Genomic DNA, 20,623 nt, shown 5'->3' with positions numbered 1-20,623 from the left:
CACACATCTATATAGTAAAAAAAATAAATAAAATAAAATAAAATAAAAATAAATACGACTGTAACACTTGGTAAAAATTAATTGACTTACAAGCTTAAATATATAATTTCCAACTCAACGTGTTTGCTGTTAATTTCCTGCAAGAACCGGATCCAAACTCAGGAATGTTTTCTCACCAGTGTCCTCTCAGCTCCTTTCTCAGTCTGTCACAACATACGCCAGCTGTCGAGCTGGATTTAATACGACCGTGACACCCAACACATCAACCAGAGCTGTCATGTGGATGTATAGAGACGCATCGGCCTGACAGGTAGACAGAGAGCGGAGCTGGTTGTCTGTCGGCGGCTCAGACGCTCGTCTGACCTTCACAGCTTCTAATATCATAACGTGGCTTTGTGTGGCCGAGGCTGGATGGTATACGACTGTCAAGCGGAGTCAGCGAGGGAAAAAAAATACACCGAGTGACAACAAAGGAGGATATCGGTTAATGCAAATAAACCAAAATACCCACACACCTTTCGTCTTACAGCCCTCATCTGACCCCGGCGCGCTCACAGACGAAACAGTGAGTCGAGTCCATCTATCTGTCTGCCCGTGAGTGCGCATCAGACCATTAAGTCCGACTCAGCAAGAGACGGAGAGCCCTATAGCAGGAGAGGTAATGACAGAAGGAAATCGCACTCTGGATAGCGACTCCTCACCCGCGTGTGAGTCAGAGTGTGAGCACTTACAGGGTGAATGAATGTGCAAAAGTTATCAAGTATTTATTGCCATCAGGGCGCTAATATCTCGAGTCTTGGGTTTATTTCGCTCATAACGTGATCAGGGTTTATTAGGAAATCCATCATGAGGACACTGGCAGAACTGCAGATTTGCAATTCTGTTTCTGTATCTAATAGAGGCACAAATGATGCAATATAATGTTGGAACACATTAGCCAAACTAAACAAACAAAAGGCTCGGTTTACGGAAAGACCTGCAGCAAAACAGGGAAGTCTGAATAGTCACTCAGAGCAAAACACCACTGGAAAGATCTGACAGTGTGTGATGTTTCTGTTTGATCAGCCCACACCGCCGGTAGAATTATCACATACTTTGGAAAGTTATTAATGTCACGTATACACTGTAATCCGTGACTGTTTCATCCGACATGTTTTTATAAACTGGTAATACCAGCAAGTGAGTAAGTTGAAGAAAATCAATGTGATCCTAAGCAAAGTCCAACTGTCCAACAAAATACTCGATATCCAATATTGGTCCACCTATTTTTTTCAACCTATATTTAATTGTTTATTGCCGCATCCTATAAAATAAAGATAAATTTTTACGGAATATGTTAAATTTTCTTTAACCAGGTTTGACATCTAAAAATGTACACTACAAATATAAAAGCTAAATATAACAAGTAACACGAAAACCTGAAAAACTAAGATAGGAAATAAATAAATAAATAAATAAATGACAAATAGATAAATCAAAGTTTAAAAGAGGAAGGGCGTGCTAGATGAGTGAGAAGAACAGGAATGTGAATAGTGTGAAAAAGCATAAAATAGAACACATCATTATAAAGTCAGCCTTAATGTATTTGTTCCATCACATACACTTCAACCATCTGTTTTCATAGTTTAGGTTCTCAGTACATTTTTTTAAACCTTTAAAAAAAAACCCTAAATTTTCATGTTTGCTTTTGTTGACAGGATAGATATAGACAAGATTCGTTGGTAGAGCCATAATCAAACAAGCAACTTTGCAGCTACATATATAGCGTTGTCTTAACTCTTATGCCACAATGACACCATGAAAAGAAATCTGTAGTTTTTTGGGGGGGGGCGGGGGAACAAAAAAACTGATTTTCTGAATTTCACTGTGAATTTCTCTGGTAATGGATCAATAAAGTTTATCTTATCCTAGATACACAAAGATAAACAATGAAAGAAAACTAACTGAACTGAATGAAATAAAGCTTTCCATATATTATTCAACTAACAGTGAAACTATATATTTTTTAAAAAGCATAACCTAATTGTGAATGTTTATTATAAGACGCTTATGCAGAAGCTCAGTGATGAAAATAACTCTGTGTTCTCTCTGTTCCTTTTGGTGAATATGGGCTGTTCCTGCTGCTCTATTCTCTTTGTGACTTCAGTTTTCCCACGCTGTCAAAATCACTTCATACTCAATTTTAACGTCATAACACTTGTCCGATGATCCATCTGCCCATGTTCTTTGGTCCTATAAGCCCCCAAGACCCTGTCTCTTTGTAATTCTGTCATTTTTTGACGGTTAATCCTCCTCCTCCCCATCTACACAACATCCAGTTTGTGTAGGGCATCTCCATCAGACATCTACTACTGTTGCTCCACCACCAGCAGCATTCAAGCTTTGAATATCCTGTTGTTAGCTCCTGCCTTCATCTGGGACTCTGCTACTCAGTGGAGTCTGACTACGGAGGTACTTAGCATACTCAGTTTCATATTAAGCACGGATACAGAATTTTTAAAAATGCATCATTACCAACCAAAAAGCCTAAAAATGTTCTAAATGGTAACATCAGTCAAAAATAACATTCAGATTTTAAGCAATTAGAACTGATAATGGCCACCATGTTAGTTTAGTGTGGTAGGACACTATAGCCCTGCTAAAAAGCACCAAACACTACATCAACCGCTGACCATGAATATCATTATGAGCGTGCAGCACCACAGGGCAGCCGACAGTGAGATGTTTCCCTTTGAATCAAAGGGGCTGCCATCCTTAGAGCGATGCCTCTAGCATGGCTAAAAACGTAAGCAAGCACAGTTTATCAAGGAGAGCACAGGTCCTGTCTTTTCAGTTACACATTAATTATTAACGCAGCAGGATCTACATTGGACAGACAGGGAAGAACTGAGAACCAGTGAACTTTTTCAGTTTAAATGAACGAGGAAAAGGCTCAGATCTACAGGCGTATAAATGTATTGAACTTGAGCTCCTGCACAAGCTTCCTCTGATCTCTCCATACTTATTTCTTCCACTCACCGAGTGAAATGAGACTTTTTGGAGTCAGTGAGACTGTCATCTTAGAACAGATCAACTTTTCGCACTTTTGAACAAGCTGCTTCTTCTCTGCCGCTGCTCTCTCCCCCCGTCTCTCCCTTCTCGCTACATTTTAACTAATCTCACTGTCGTGTTCCTGAAAAAGGCAACCGTGGCTGCGACATAAAAGAAAAACTAATCCCCAAAGAAAACACACCTACTGCAAACAACCCCGGTGCATTAGGGTTCCCAATCTGCGAGGAGTGCTTACCGTGCTCACTGCTCTCATACTGCATTGATTGGAGCTGCCTATCTGTTTTTTAATCTGTTTATGGGGAACCTGAACCACACAGACGCACTAATAGGTAGAAGCTTGTGGTTGAGAGGCAGAAAATCACAGCTCGCCTGCTGAGAAGCTGTCATCTCCTCTACCCCTAGCTGAGTGCTTACTCTGCACTGTTCACGCTTTATAATGCACAAACACACACATGCATCATCCGGGGACAGAGATAGAAACACACTGTGAATATGGGAAACAGTTGCGTTGTGCAGAAAACCTGACAAACTGAGAAGTAATAATATACAGCATAATACAATAATACTGTATAGCACATATAAAATAGTGAACTGTCTCTGTCACTTAATCCACATTCCATATCCCGCACCACGTACAGCCGTGTATAAGACTTCACGTCCCATACTGTGCCTCTCCCACTGGATTTAATCCGAACCCCTGCTGCTAAATCTGACAGGGACAGAGTGTGACTGTGTGAGAGAGCGAGACAGAGTGGTGCTGGTGGAGGGGTGGCAGGAACTAAATAGCTGATTAACTCTTGTGTGCATTTTTCTACAATGAGTGCGTCTTTCGTCTCGCACACACTGATCTTTCATGCCGTTTGTTGTCTCCACACCCACTTTTTGGTTGGAAAAATGTGCGATGTGCACTATAGGAGAAGCAGCTCTCACCTGCTGTCTCTCTCAGCAGCTCCACCCTCGATGACAGTTTTGACAAAGATGCCCAGTTTCTCAAGGCCTGCGTCGGCACCGACGCCCATCCCGATGATACTGATCCCCAGGCCGTCTTCATCTGGAAACATAAAGAATACATAGTTAAAGTGTAAATGTCTATATTTGTGTTTTCGCTTCCTAACTTTCCGTTGAGCTGAGAAAACCCAAAATGGAGTCAACCAACATTGTAAGTATAGTTTGAGATGGCAGATAATATGGACATTCAAACAGAAATACAACTGATTTAATAATTAACTGGAGGGACAGGCATCTACCTACAAGACATGAGCTGGGCTGCACATAAAAAGGGAATATGCTGGATGGGAAATTCCCTTCATCCATCCCCATTGTGCATTAATTATTCACGAGTTGTCAGGGTTGCATAACAGAGAGTGGATGATGGAATCCTACAACGTACAGTCAATCTATTTTAGATCCTTGGCAATAGTGAATTTCAGCAAAGGAAAATCCAAACAGGACAAGACAAGTGGAAAAGATGCAACATCACCTCTCTGTGGCTCATGCTGGAGAATTAGAACAAACTGTGCACTCCTGTGCTTTTTAGTGTAATCTAGTGGGATTTGTGGTGAATTGCTGCTTTCAAACAGGGACAGGAGTAGGTTGAAGTTATAATGTGGGTAAAAAAAAAAGGATTAAAAAATACTGAAATAAAGAAATGGTGAAATAACCTGGGCAACAAGAGGATAACAGAAACACTTTTCAATAACTAAAAAAAAACAGTGACATCCCATATGTGGGTGATTCTGTCTATTGGGTATGGTGTTTAAGTGACAGGATCCACCTCCTCATTAAGATGTTCTAAGATTTTTTTATTTTTTTTCCCCCCACCTTTCTCTAGCTCCACTGGGAAGAGCTCCAGTTTCTCCACCCTCTTCTCCAGCTCATACTCGGCAGAGGAAGCCACAGGATCCACCTCCTCATTACGTCGGTCGTAGTCCTCATTGGAGTAGGTGTTGAACACCTGAAAAAAAAGCACAAGGAAATGGCAGTGGAGACACGCAATTAAATATAGCAGTTCACATTACAGAGACAGATTAGATTGAGGGCTATGATTAAAGAGCTTTGAGCTTCATAAAGAAATTATCATATTGTAGTAACTGCCTTAAATAGGAACGGGTTTTGATTTTGCATAACTAATGGTTACAAATCTGCACCTGGCAACAATTACAGTTCATACAAATATGACGAGCGACTGCTATTTAACAATGGTTGTTCTGCAGGCAAGGGATTAACGCTGCTCCCTTAAGTTTATGACTATGAATGGGCATAAGTAAGAGCTTTTATGTACCCAAGTACTTCTGTGCAGTATTATCTACCACACAAAGCCAACAACACTGTGGTAAACAAGGCCTTCACAACAAAGCCACAGCTACAACCACAAATCTGTCTGTTAACCAACAACAAACGTCATGTGGTGATGGAAGCCAGGGATGCCTCTCTCCTCCGCTACGCTGTGTGGTCCTCGTAGGAACCTCGCCTTCTCTGCAAGAGTCAGCTGTCACTTCACATCTCATCCCAATCCTCACTGCTCTCTGCACCGAGGAAGGACGGGAGGGAGCTGTGCACACTCTGACTCCAGCGTGTATGCTCTTGACACACCTATAGTGTGGTGTTCTGCAGAATACTGGCTGCTGGTACTGAAGAAAGAGTTGCACGGGTATGCAAAGGCTTTACACCGATGGATAAGCATGCGTGGATGAGCACAGGGAAGCCTGCAAGACAGCAAAAGCATCATCCTGGCTGTTTATACATCTCTCCATCAGAGAGACACCTGCACACCCACGCTGAGTGCAGCTACTATTATTAAAACCTGAGAATGTAGTGACATTTGCTACACAGTGTGTTCTCCAGGCGAAGATTTGAGGGTATTACACATTTAGCCAATGACGTCAATCAACGGCGTTATTGACAACGCTGCACGCTGCTAATCTGTGATCACATGTTCGCAGAGGCGATCAATAAGGTGTCACGTCATATCACCTGTACTGATTTAAGCCCACAGCCAGATTGGTGTTAGTCACTTATATTGTATATGTTGGCACTTTTATGTGTGCAGAATTGGAAACATCTTAGCACAATAAGCAATGCAGGCTTCTGTTATCAATCTTTTAGTTTCACTGGAACTGTGACAGATAAAAATAATTCGGGTAAACAAGTTCATAACTTAAAAATGCATGAAAATAGTTGGTCAGAACATTTCATGCAGAGGTACAGTTTGACTGATAGATTACCACATAACAAAGATGCAACAAACTACAGTAAATAATAAATGGCATTGTGTTTAAGACACGGTGTGCTGGTTGTACGCACAGCTTGGGCGCATTGATATAGCGTGATGTTGCCAGGGTTGTTTTTTTTATTCTTTCCTCTGTGTGATCCTGCGTGAGCTCTATCTATGACCTCCCTGCCATCAATCATTCAGTGTGATCAACAGCCCTGCATTATTAACGCTTGCATGCACACAGACGCACACACATAGATGCAATCTCGCACGTACGTGTACGCAACGGAGTGCAGAGCATTGCTGGATTTAAACACACAAACACTCAGCAATTAGTGGAACACATACATACAGTATATATAAATGTATATATATAGACACACACAGTTTCAGACGCATAATATCCACACCCACACACACACACACACACACTGCTGACGAATGCTAACACCAGCGCATGAACTGTCCTGGATGTCCTGCACGCGATGCCACCATTGGCAGACAGTGCATTCTCTAATGGCCTCTCTCAGCCACTGTGTACTATCTACAAACACATTAGCATGTGGCCAGTCACTAGAGAGAGAAAGAGAGAGGTCATATAGGAAGATGAGGAGAGATGAGGGTGGATCTGTGAGGAAAGAGAAGCGAGGAAGAGATGGTAGAGGCGCAGTGATGGAGAAAGATAAGAAAAGGGCAGGAGAGGGAATTCAGCATATCTAAAGGATGGACAAGAGAGGAACGGTGACTGAGAGAGGGAGTGACAGGATAAATGAAACAGGATGCACATGGGAAATAAGAATGGATAGGCAGAGAGAGAAACAGAGAGACAGGCTGCACCATCAAATGAAAAGCATTTACCCACAAGACAAAGGCATGTGATGGTTATCTGGCCCTAGAAGGAAAATACCAGTAGATATCTCCATCCTATCCAAACACCAACTGGTTTCCCAAACGGCCGTGTTCAGTCAATTTGGTAAACATTAAGACTCCCAAAGCGAGACCACAGCCCAAAAATTCTTTAAGAAGGGATAAAAGAGGAGCTGTAAAGGTCAACAAGTGCAGACTAATAACTGATCGCACCGCCTTCTTCAGTCACAGTTACTTTCAGGAGAAATGTTCACATTTCTCTTCTCAGATCGGTTGTATAATATCTTCTTGTTCTCTGACAATAATTGGATTTTGTTCTGGCAAAGAAGTAATTTTTGATCTGAAATAACAGTGGAGAGATAAGAGAAGAAAGGCATAGAAAGAAAGAACATGATTTTGTACACCATTGTGCGTTTAACCTTGGCAGCGTGGCAGGATACCGCTGCCTGCTGCTTTTATTACTATGGGGAGGTGAAAAATGGCCCGAGTGTACGACCAGACCAGACAGCTGTGGGTCAGACTGTTATCACTGCTGGACACACGTGCATAACGGCAATATTTTAAAAGCACAGGCATTCAATCGGCCACTAAATTACCTATATACCATTTATGCTGTGTGTTCCTGTCCTGCATGAACAATTTTTAAGTGCAGGTTACTCAGAAAAGAGGTTTTAATTTCATTTCACGTGAGGCGCCATTAATCAACACAGGACGAAGCTTGGCAGAGCCGACACAACCCACCACGGCCTGTATTCTGAGACTGGCTCGACACAAAATAAAACCTGACAGCTCCACCAAACACAATTAGATGCATATCAATATGTTTACTCGCATAATCCAATAAAGCTATCCCTGGAAACAGTAGTCAAAGTCAGAGCATTCCACCATTATCTGTTAATAACGGTGTGAAATCTAAATCCTCAACACGTCACGATGACAAACATCTTCACGTTTTCATTTTCAAGTGCAGCTGGGATTTGCTGAGGTGCTTCATTATGCTCAACTGTAATTCAGTTTTTTACTGAAGAGGCTTCACACAAGGACTGCCACTAAAAATGGACTGGAGTATAATGGGCCGTCTCCCCATGTGGTGCCCCTCTGGAGCTGAATTGGAGCGGTCTTTTGGAGGATTAAACACAACAGACAACCATTTACATGTAAATATATTCTTCTGCACTGCCTGCACTTTCTTTCAAGCTTAACTTTGGATTAAAAAAAGCATATTCCCCTAAAATGTCACATTTTAAACCTGATACATTGCTGCCTTACTTTCAGAAAACAGTTATAAACATTTATATGGAATCGGTGCAATGGTGTTGGCCGAGGACTTCTTGCCAGCAAGTTTTAATCCAAAATATCAAACCCTAGAACTCTTGTGCAGTTTATGTAAAGACTGTCCAGGGGGCCAGTAAATGCATTCATCATCTTACAGTAATTTTTAGTGTCATATCAGTTCTTTTCCACCCACAAGCCCATACACAAACACAAAGTAGCTCAGAAATCTGAAATACAAACTGTGAAGTCGAGTAATGGCTTCCTCTCCTCACTATTAATTTGCCGTTCGTGCTGTATCAACATCTCTCCCCCTCTTCTTCTACTCATCCATCATCCGCACAGCACACTGATCAATGCCTCTGACACAAAACACACAGAGTCAGTTAACAAACCTCCAACAACAGAACTACTGGCAGCTGAGTGGAGACCAGACAGCGGTTCTGCTTGGACAGGCAGACTTGTTATCTTATCTGTCTGCCTTGCATTAGGACGGAAGGGGTTTGCTTTGACTCCTCTGAAATACGGTTTCATTGTCAGCTGTGGATGATGCCGCTGCAGCTGCTTTGACACTGCAGATGCCTGGATGCCCCAAACTTCCGACTTTAATCCAAGCGAGGCCTCTCCCTCAGTCGAGGAGTCTCTCTCTGTCCTTGTGTTTGTCTGTGGCTGTTTAGGTGCATGTGCAGAGAATGCAAATGCAAATCAGGCATTTCAGTGATAACAATAGGAGAGTGTAGGCATGCAGGTTTTATATGTGTGTACTGTCGAGTCCATTGAAAGCCTATTACAGGTATGCGGATGCAAGCATGCATAGATACATAGCTGGTATAACTCAGGAGACAGGGCTGGTCATCCGCCATTGACAAGATTGGTTATTTAATTCTATTTTAAAGTACTGCTCTTAATGATCACAATAACTTTGCATTGTAGCTCACAGCCTTTGAATTAAAATGCTAAATAAATGCATCTATTAAACATTTATGCATGCAGAATCAAAATGCAAGTCACTGTTTTCAGACCTCAGTCAGTCTGTTTGGGTGGCTGCTGCCTGCCCTGATGGGAACAGATTGGTTAAGGGTTAATACTGAGACAAGAGGAGATAGAAGGGGAAGCTGCAGAAAGAGTAAAAAAAAGGGATGGGGTTAGTAAAATGAGAGGGTGGGGACGTGGCGAAGGACAAGGATGAGGGTAGAAGACGGGAGATGCAGAAGAAGATGCAGGAATCTTTAGGATGCTGTGAAAATGAAGCAGTAGTAAATGAAAAGGAAGACAATATCACTGAGAGAGAGAAACAGAATGACTCATATGATTCATGGGTCAGAGCAGCAGCAGACAGTAAGGCTATTGAAGAGTGAAACAGGCAATAACAGGGAAATAAAAAAAAAAAGAAAATGAAAAAAAGAAAAAGCTGAGGAGCGGGTGAGGCTTGGGGTAATTTGCTCTAGGGTTGTCTGAGTCCCTGCCTAAGATGGCACGGCATGGCTCCCGTTCCCGGCAAACAGCCTCTGATGGTATTAAACTGGGCCGACGGTGTATTGGTGCCAGTGCTGTCACCCGCCCTGCGCCTTCCAGACAGTGGACGCTGCCCAGGGCAATAGGAGGCTGGAAAACCCAGGAGAAATGTTCCTATTGCTGTGGCACGAGCCCAGCAAACCCTGCAGTGGATTAACTACAGGCTGGCACACACACACACACACACACACACACACACCATCACACAAACACACACAGTCTGCTCTGCTGCGACACCTCAGCACATTTGCATGTCATTACTTTTACCTGTGGCCACCCACCCACACACACACACACATACTAACACATAGCGGGCTGGAAAAGTGACAAGTGATGAAGAAACTGTCTGGATTCTTAGGGGACGAGACAGTTGCTGATGATGGAAATAAATTAATGTCAGACTGAGATTGACAGATATAAAGAGGTGGAGATGGGAAGAAGAGAGAGTGAGAAAAGAGAAAAACAAACGGTAGCATCCGGTACGCCGCGAGAGTCGAGAACATGCAGGGATTTACAGTGAATTCAAGGCCGACCTTTCTGTCTTCTTGACATGCTTCATGTCTCATCTGAGGAAGTGACACTGACAGGGAAAAACCACAATCGTACAAGTCAGCGTTTCTTTTTTTAACCTCAGATGCAGCTTCTGCATACGGAAAAGACACTCTTTAGACAAGTGAACATCTTTGAAAGAAAAAACTGTGACAATGTTGTAAAAATGCAATTAAAGTGTAATTTCAGAGTTGTGTTACTATCAAAAATGAGCAGTTCAGAGTTTTTCCATCTGCTGTGTGTGTAGCAGGCTTGTTTTTTTTGTCTTCCCCTAAAGAATGCCTTTCAGTCTACTGTTTATGGCATAATACCACTGGGTGCTACAACTCCCACCAACCAACCAAGCCACGGGCCAACTCCAAGACAAGAGACGCACAGAGAGAAGAAAAAGAAGAAGGGGCCGGCTTTAAACAAGGGGGCTGAGAATATTATCATAGCTTGTAAAGTGAGTGGGAGGCAAGAATCAGAAGTAACACAACAACGTGTTGCTTGTTACAGCACGGGCCCACTTGCTATGCTATGCAATTCATTAGGCTGTGATAATGACTTGGCAGAGTGTGGGACCATATTTCTACAAAGCATAATAACCACTCTGTGGGATCTGGACTGTTGTGAATGTGGCACACATCCCTAAAATTGTCTTAGTCAGGACAAAAATCAGTCTAATGGCTGCTAGCGTTTGATTAAGTTGAAATCAGTTCACCTTAATTGTGCTTCTGACTCACTACAGAGACGTAGCGACAGTGCAGCAGTCTGAGCGCGAGCTTAGCAAACACTGAGGACATTGTGTCACCGAAACACTGTGTTCTGTGCAGTTTTTTTTATTTTTTTTTAACTGCGATAAAAACTGACAGCGCACTGATAATGCCATTAGCACGGGACCAGATTGGGTAGGTGGGGGATGGATGACGGTTCATGACACAGTATGCTGCGTGGCAACTGACCAGCCTCAAAAAAACCACAAGGCGCATCTCGCCTTTCCTGGATCATTAAAAATGCATCCCCTGGGGAGGATCAGGTGGCACCGAAACAAGCAAACAAAAACACAGCTGCATTAATAATGGAGTGACTAAGCTACATGCGCGCACGAACACACACATACCCAACACCCCAGTCAAGAGCAGTTGTACCTGTCAGAGATAAGAGGGGGAGGAAAAATCCTTGGCGTCATGATGATTTGTTTTTCCAATGACAGCATGATTACTACACAAAAACACAACATTTTGCAGAACATGTTTGGGCTGAATAATATCTAAAACCACTGCTGGATTGTTTATGCTGACCTTTCGGCACAAATATCCACATAATATCGCTTCTACTTCCAGATATTTTGTCTAGTTTATGAGCTGAAGATTTTTCACTTAGCCTCCCCGAAAGAAGCTTTACAAAAAAACTGCTTTTGCCTTTCTAACCAAAATGTCAGCTGTTATATAGTTTTGCTGTTGCAGAGTGGTGGAACTCTCTTCCAACAAAACTCTGTTGTCTCCCATTGTAACCAGTCACAGATTGCATAATGAGAAAGTTGACAGCCAGCTTCATCCAGCTCACAGAGGGAAAACACCAGAATTCAGGGCACAAGATGAGTTGTGTATGGAGTGATGCTGCAGCTGATGTACAGACCCAGAAAGTTCTGTAATGGAAGTTTAACAGCAGCTTTTAGGTATAAACATCTGTAATGAGTTGTGTTTTCACAGATTCTGACTAGAAATTCACCGATTATTGGATTTGATTTTCAGCATTTTTTTTAAGTTATTGACATTTTTTTTGCCAATTTGCAATTAATTAATTTAAAAATGTGCCACTTTGGCTCTGTAGTCCCTCTGTAGACTCAAGCAATGTCCCACCAACATCACTACCTGATTGGCTACATGTCATGAGTAATAGCCAATCGACAGCGAAGGACAAATATTGAAAAGCTGTCTTTTATTTAAACATATGGACAACACAAATAAAGAAATGCCTTTCAACAAAGTTTTGTGTTGAAGTTTGTGTTATTTTAAATGACAAATTATTTTATTTTTGTAGCATGTATGTTCTAAGTATCCGCACTAAAAACAAAAACACACTGTTCAACCCCTAACTTTGACTTATTGATTGGAAAAGAGTAAACTGCAAAACTGATTTTTAGCTGAACAGTCATCCTCTGCAACATGGCTTAAGACTTAAGGAGACTAAGCTGTAGCAATACTGTTGCAGACATAAATACTGTTTACAAATGACATTGCCAAAATCCATGTCAGAATTGGATCCAAAAGTCGAGCAGTGCTGTTACACATATATCATCACCCAGACATACTGCCCTAAAGTAGAGTAATCCTTTCTCTCAGAAAACATGGTCAGAAAGCAAAGTTCTTGGCTACAGGCCATCTAATTTGATTTGGCTTGACAAGACAACTGTATGAGGTGATGCTCCAGATAAGGATGGCTTTGGAAGCAAACATGCACCGTTGATCTATGTGCAGTTTATCCAACATTGTTGGACAGTTTATCCAACACTGTCGGATAAACTGTCACGTACAGAAGGTGAGAAAAGGCCAGGGGTTACATCATGACAAAAAGCAGTGAGCCTCCACTGTCGTGTGCTGTATTAAAGGCAGATAAATGAGCCCCAAAGTCTCAAGAGAAATAACCATCTCTTAATGCCTGGCAAGTCTGAGGAGCGGCACTGGGAAGATGTAAGTTGGTATTTTCTCAATTTTTCTGCATCAGCAACTTTGTCTTTATGTTCTTTCATGCTCCAGTAAAGTGCAAGATGAGTCTGAGAATTGGATTTATATACTGCAGCCGGAGATACAAACACGCATACGGCAAAAGTACACAGAGAAAATGTGTGTAGGTTGTTTGTGCAACCAAATGTTTGCAGTGGGATCTAATCTGCAAGTATGAACATATCGGTTGGATCCAAATGACTCAGTGACAGTACATCATCCTGTGTATACATCACATCCTTTTAAGTCTAGGGAACTAAATCTCCAAATTCAAGAAACTCATTAAGGCCCAGATGTTTAGTCCACAGAAAATTAACTGGCACCACCGGCCCTTCTGTGCTGCAGAACAACACAGCAGGCAAAACACTGAGTGAAAGACACCCACAAAAAAAGTACAAGTATTGCATCTACCAAACCTTTGCTACAGATAAGAGGAGTGACACACATCTATCATATTGATTATGGCTCTGAGCTCAGATCCATGCTACTCAGCATTCCACTAACGGTGCAGCAGCAGAAACTAATGGACAAAACGGCAGTCTCTTTGATCCGGTAACAGGCAGCATGCAGAGTGTAGGGGCTGATTACAGAGCCACTTCAGTGGCCATTTAAATGGTGCTCCACTCATCACATCTGCTTAATTCTATTAAGATATTGCAGTGTCTCGACTGATGAAATTGCAGTTGCTCTCCAGGCACAGAAAGTGTCATTAAAAAGGTGACATTAAATGCCATTCACGTAGAGAGGAGGAGAGGAAAACAAGAGGAGACTGACACAGCAAGACAGCGTGCAGAGGTAGAAGACGACTTCTGTCAAACTCCCGGGGTGCGGTTCAATAAAGAGAGAAAGAAAACACACTGCATGGAAAGAAATCGGCAACAAGTTAGACTGGAGACGGTTAAAAGTTTTGGGGATCTATACGCGATCAAGGCTGCAAAAGTTCAAACCTGAGAGAACTAGAAAAGGGAACTGAACACTACATTCAGATAACACCTTGTATTCTCAATGTCATACCAGCAGCACTGAACACACTTTGACAGTAGAGTGCATCTAAAGTGCGATAGAAGAGTAAATGTACTTTAATGCTGCCAGATTAATCTCTACGGCGCGTACTGGACAACCAAACTAAAAGTACGAATGTCAAGGATAAAATCAGCTGCCTGACTTAACATGAGACCTGATTCTCCTCTGTAGGTCAGTGCCTTCTGGATGGCAGGCTGCCTTAGCCTCTGATAGCTCAAAGCAGTTGCTTCTCCCCGGGTCAGTGAGGATGTTTTAGTGTTTACAGAAGCAGCTCCGTGAGGATGTACTTACTGTAGGCACAGCAGAATCTGAGCTACATGTTAATCCCGGCATGGTGACATTTTCCCATTGACAACTCTAATGTGCTAGGAAAGCTAAGACCAATAGGAATGCCATTAGTTTCGAAAACATTTGGTGATGAACCAGTCGGACAGATTTTGACCTGATGAGGATTTTGAATAACAAGTCAGAGGATCATCAAATTTAACAGAGTTTATCCTGAGGCAGACATCAATATCTCAAAGGAATTTCATGGCAATCCATCCAATAGTGGTTATTCTGGAGCGAAGTGGTGAACCCAAAAACAAGTTCTGCCTCCAGTCGAGCCAAGCTGCCAAAAAACTAGATTTCTGGACCTGCTAGTCTTCATTTCAAACAGAAGTCAGAGTACATGTTTACAAAATGTTGCCGAAACACTGGTCAACTTTTCCCCGTAGCTACCGGGAAGATGTCTAAATTAATTAAGCTTTCAAAGCTGGGATGTTGAAATGGTTTATCCGCTTTACCAGACAGGATGGGCAGGACTAAAAAACATTACACAAAGAGGAGGGAGCGTTAAGTATTAGATGATAAGTCGTCAGGTTTTTTTTCTCCAAAGACCTTCTCTACAGTCTCCACCCACAGGGGTCAAGCTGGGCTCGTGCGGGGCTGAGGGCTGAGAAAATAGCTTTGTGTCTTTCACTATATAGACGAACAAAAGACAGAACCCTGTTTGTTCCTCGTGTGCTGAGAAGAGGGGGTGTGATGGAGAGGTGGGAGGGGCGCATGTCTAATTGTGCGTGTGCGTCGTTGTAGGGGTGGGGGCAGTTTGTCTGTTGAATATTCTATATGATGAATGAGCGTCAGTCCTTTTCATGGAAAACAGAAGGCCTGAATCGACAGACAACAACAGAGAAGCATACTCTCCGCCTGTTCAACCTAAATGGGACAACAAGCTTTGTAGTATTTCACTGTAGTGAAAATGAAAGTTGCAAAATTACTATCAAGATAAGGCCTATTTCAACTTAGATTTTGGACTGATTAAAAAAAAAAAATGTTGTATATCACATTTAGTATTACACGAAAGCCAGATTATGTAGTGATTAGATGTGAATCTTTATGACTATAATCAAAGAATACAATCAAAATAGTACTAACGTTGCATTTTGAAGGTGTGTGTGTGTAATGGGTTCTTATAGAGAGAAAAAGCAAAAAAATAGACTTTGCAGAGACATTGCGGAGTAATTAGTTAGCTAACATCACGTTTTCTCCGCTGAATAACTGGGCTAATTGTTCTGGCTCATTACAACATGTTAATAGGATTGATTCCCAACCTGTGGAATGTTTGTGTTAACGTTGGTTCGGTCTTTCATGCATAAACCTTAATCTCTCATTTACTTCTGTGCTCCCCGTCATGCACTAACACAAACGTGTGTCAACAGGCTGATAATATCACAAATAAAAATAGATTTCATTGGCAAATCAAACTACGGAGAACAAAAAAAACAGAAAAGGGGCAACATAAAGCATGTTGTTTACTACTACAACTGTTAAGCTTTTTGATTCTAAATACTTGTGGATAAAGGCTGAGAAATATTTCCCATAATCTTACAAATCCATCCACAAACAACACTGGCTGCATTGTGTGCAACTTAGCACTGAAAACATCAAAAAACTCCAAGGTAGGTGCAACAAATACCATAGTAAAGATAATTCCATTAACAGATGTAAAAATCTTGAATAACTGACTCAATAGCTGGAAAATAAACTTAGTGGGAGCTGTTCACTGTCACCACAAACAATGCTTTTTTACAGTGAGCAAAAACCTTATTTGCCCTTTCATTCCCACCCAGTGGTATGGATGATAAAGATGCATGTAATTTCTAGCTATTCTCTACATCTCACCTTGCTGTGCAAAACAACAACGTGACACAATAAACACACTCATTATGAGTCTGTTATGCTGAATACATGGTATATTTGACAGATTTGTGAAGACTCTGTCACTGTAATGTGAAAAAAATATCCTCACCAAACAGCTTCACAAATGGCCTCCTGATTTTAAAAAAAAAAAAAAAAAGAGAAGACATGAGACTGAAAAAACAAACGGTATCTTGTGTGAAAACTGTGTGGGTGCAGAACCAGCATGACTAACACATGCACAGATGTTCAGCTCATGAACATGTCAAATTCGCAGAGGGCGATGCTTTGACCCTCAAGCTCTGCATCACAAAACAGCTACGACCTTTACCGTTACAGAGCAACACCTACGATACAGAATAATTTGATATCTTATCTCTGCTATAAACCAGAATAAATTAAAGGAAGAAAATCTTAACTGAAAGACATTAGAGGTCTTACAAGGATAAAAATGACTGAGGTCAGATGCTTTTATGAGGATCACACAACCTCATAAAAATGTATATTCAAACAACAAAGCTAACCACAAAGAGTAAAGGTAACTATAAATAAAGCCCATAAAAACAGAGCTCTGAATACACTATTAGTTCTCTGTTGTTTTAACCTAGTTTTGATCACAGCTGCACAAGGGCTTTTATGTTGGATTGTGCTCAGTGTGTTTACACAATTTAGGTTTCCACAACACTTTTGTAGAGCATTCAGCTTACTGTAATTGGAGCAGTGCTGAAGCGAATCTTCCTCTTCGGGGGGATGTCCTCTTTGTTTTCCTGTGGCAGGCCAGGAATCTCTGTCAGATCAGAACCCGGGTCATAGACAATATCCTCATCGTCGCCGTAGAGGTCATCCTCGGGATCTGTGCAGCTTTCCCCCCAACCCTGGTAACAGGCGTCACCATCTGCGTTAAAAATCACACGCTCATTCCCAGTGTATTCCTCGTCAGGCTCTTCCATCTGGTCCTTGGGAGATTCGGAGGGCTTGTCTTCCTTTGAAGCCTCCCCATCCTCTTGGCTTTCCCTAGGTGGTGTAGTTGGGGTCGGTAGCATCTCGCGAGTGGCATCTTCAGAAGATTTGTTGGTAATCACAGTACCATGTGCAGGTTTAGAGGATTTTGAGACCCCTAGATCCTCGGTATGATTTCTTGTGTCTGAAGGTTTCTCCTCTTCCTCACAAGAGCCATTAACCTGGCTACCATTGGTGGTGGCGCCAGACAAATGCTGTCTGTCTCCTCTTGTAGCTTTGTCTTGGGCTTCTTCTTCTTCTTGTGGAGTCTCCGATTTCAGTTCGGAAGCTTCTGCCCCAGGACTGGGGCTTAGGAGGTCCTCAGAAGATGAGGATGTGGGAAACTTGCCCCCTGTCCTGTTCCGGTAGCTTCCACGAACTGGAGATTGTCGTGAATCATCCTCACTGAGATCACCCCCGTGGCGGTGGAATCCGTCAGGTGAGTAGAGGGCTCTTCTGGTGACTCCTCTGTAGGTAACACTCTGATTGTTGTGGTCGGCATTTTCAAAAACAGCACTGAGCTGACTGACGGTTGGTGAGGACGCCTCTGTTCTGGAGCACAGTGAGTCCAAGGAGTCTGTACTGCCTCGGTTGGATCTCGCCCCTCGCCAGTCATCGAGGTGCTCATGGGAGCCCCTTTTTTCACGTCCGTAGGGAAAGACTGGTGATTGGGACTGGTCTCGTGACTGCTGTTCAAATAGCTTCCTGGTTTCAGAGAACTTTGCCCCAGCACCTCCAACCCTTTCAGCCGACGAGGAATGCTGGAGTTTTATCACAGTTCCATCAGCCTTGTTGATGAAGTTGGTGGGCTTCACCAGCTTTTGTGGTGAAGTTTCTTCACGACCCCTGGACTTGGCTGTTGCACTTTCTGTGCCCATTTGCATGAACATGTCCTTAATGCGGCTGACATGGGTGCCATACTGGCGGCCCCTCGGTTGTTTAACCCGCTCGAGGTCTTTGGGCTTTGAGTCTCCATCGATCCGAGGCTGGTCGAAGGCCTTCTTGAGCGCCTGAAACTCAGCCCGGTAGGCATTACGGTGGGGGGAGGCACTCCGGAGGCTCGTCCTCTCCCCCGAGGCCTCCGTCTTCAGCATGATGAGGTCTTTGGATTCAGAGGAGATGTCAGCATTGCCGTGGCCTCATTAGAGCGTGGGAGTGAGGGAGTCTACTTTGACCTACTGCAGCGCCGTTTAATCTGACCCAACTGATGTTATAGTTCCTTCCGGCCCATTCACACCTGCGGAGATGAAAAGAGACATTAAAAAGATGGAAACATTTTGTAATGCTGCATGAAGTACATTCAAGAGAGATGAGTACTTGACGAGGTGCACAACAATATCACATAAACGGAAATTGGCACTTTTTATTCAAAATGTTAGTTACAAATTTTAAAAACACATCATGTTCACCTTCAATAACCCTCTTTGAGAACATGGGGACCAAATCAACTACAACTACTGACGTACGATTTGAAAGCTCTCTACTACTGTAGTTATGAAAGCCTATTGGGCTGTGAAAGCACTCTGATGATGCTGTGCATTCAGTATTCCTGAGCTGTTAACCTTCTCAAATCAATACTTACTGTGGACATCATTGTAAAGATTTGCACTCTTTTTGTTTAAAATGGTGCTACGCTGTGGAAAACATTGCACACTTCCTCTCCCCCTCCCTCTGTTTTCTATAGTAAGCTGTGACCCTTGCACACTAAGACATCCCTCGGCTCTCTAAAGCATCACTGACATTATGGTGGTATCTACTAAATGTCAGCCCTCAAACACAGCCATACATGGTTGACACAACCTTTACTGTTCAGAGAAAGCGTTGCTGGATGCACTCACAGATTTATGTTAATACCATCCCTGCAGACTAAAAAGAAAAAAAACATTTAATGAAAGGCCTTTGCCCACCATTACAGTAATAGTGAGTTGGTAGCTGGCTCATGGTGGCAGTTAAATATTCCATACCTACAGCCATTAATGTTTAATCCTGTTTGGGAATGCATCCACACAGGGAGAGATGAAATATGACACAATAAATCTAAAAAAAAACATTAATCTGGGACACAGAGAATCCATTAACCTAGGCTGTGCTGTAGCCCTCAGCATGGATGGTATAGATGCAGCAGCAACAGCAGCAGCAGTGACTGAAACCTAAATGTCCTGGTTCAGTATTCATGATTCACCATGCTGGACTCTTGCTGGTCCACCTATGTGAGAATCTTTGAGACCAGAAAAAAATAAAGAAATAACTAAATCATCCGTTTGAACTTGAGGACATTGCACATGAAGGCAAATGCCGCTGGAGGTGAAAGATGAAAGATAAAATTGAGCCTTAAAGACTGTGTCAGTGGATCAGACAAACAGGCGCACATCAGCCACACCGCACACAACATGACAGCTCAGGTTTCCTCTCTTTCTGACACCGTTTAACATCTTATCCATTCCTCCCCATCTCTCGCACATTTCTGCAAGAGCCACAAACGACTGACCTTTCCCCGGTGATTGCAAAACAAACAACAACAACAAAAAAGCCGAACTTAACTGTTAACCACAAACCACAGCGATGTTGCTTCACTGTTACAAAAACAAAAGAGTCAGACTTACATTCATGGCTCCGGCTTCGATGGACGCGTGATAGAAATAAAATGCAATCCACGGGGCAAACTTGTGACAAATGATGCTCTGGCTGCAAAAACACCCTGTCGATGATAACATCTCTCCGCCTCGCTCGTAAATAGTCCGGGCGGACGGTATCGCCACTACGGAGACGCTCGGACACACTGGAAGCCGCTACAACGCCATTGCAGGCAGCGGGGTGATGCTGCCAGCCGCACAATGGGGGTGTCGGTGCAATTTGGCAGCTCGTCTCGCTGAGAGCTGCACCGTGGCGGCGTTTGCAGGACGGCAGCGTCCGACGTACGTCCGCAGTGTGGCGGAGTGAACTTACTGGGCTGCAGCCACAGCCGCCGGTTTGCAAACGGACAGCCTCATGTGACAGGTGTTAAAACCTGAACTGCGGCAATGGTTCGGTCCGATAATCTGCTGCGCGGAGGAGGGGAGGTGAGGAGGGAGGAGAGGAGGTGGGGGCTTGAAGCGAGCTGCAGTCTGGCATAAATACCAACACACAGTAACTTGACTGGCTGCTTATTGTTCATCAGTGGGCTTTGGGTGGGGTGCACAGGGTCAAGGACCACTCCGGCCTCTGTGATGTGCCTTCAAATTAGAGGAGGGGTTCTCAAAGTGAGGTG

General features: G+C 42.9%; 1 protein-coding gene across 3 annotated transcripts in view; it reads right to left on the bottom strand.

Moving 5' to 3' along the window:
* Window positions 1-20,623, bottom strand: part of ppp1r9a (protein phosphatase 1, regulatory subunit 9A) — a 61,941-nt gene that overhangs the window by 34,358 nt on the left and 6,960 nt on the right. Inside the window, exons 1-4 of one of the 3 annotated variants that reach the window (XM_008289282.1) lie at window positions 19,980-20,190; window positions 17,085-18,613; window positions 4,873-5,005; window positions 3,982-4,102 (exon numbers count right to left, since the gene is read on the bottom strand). In XM_008289282.1, the coding sequence (XP_008287504.1) occupies window positions 3,982-4,102; window positions 4,873-5,005; window positions 17,085-18,470 (1,640 nt within the window). In that variant the 5' untranslated portion in view covers window positions 18,471-18,613; window positions 19,980-20,190. Of the gene's footprint in view, window positions 1-3,981; window positions 4,103-4,872; window positions 5,006-17,084; window positions 18,614-19,979; window positions 20,191-20,623 lie in introns of those variants that run through there. The other 2 variants (XM_008289280.1, XM_008289281.1) reach the window with 2 other exon arrangements.

Source organism: Stegastes partitus, unplaced genomic scaffold, assembly GCF_000690725.1.
Source record: "Stegastes partitus isolate 25-593 unplaced genomic scaffold, Stegastes_partitus-1.0.2 Scaffold603, whole genome shotgun sequence".
Classification (NCBI taxonomy): domain Eukaryota; kingdom Metazoa; phylum Chordata; class Actinopteri; family Pomacentridae; genus Stegastes; species Stegastes partitus.
This window is presented reverse-complemented; position numbering and strand designations above follow the sequence as displayed.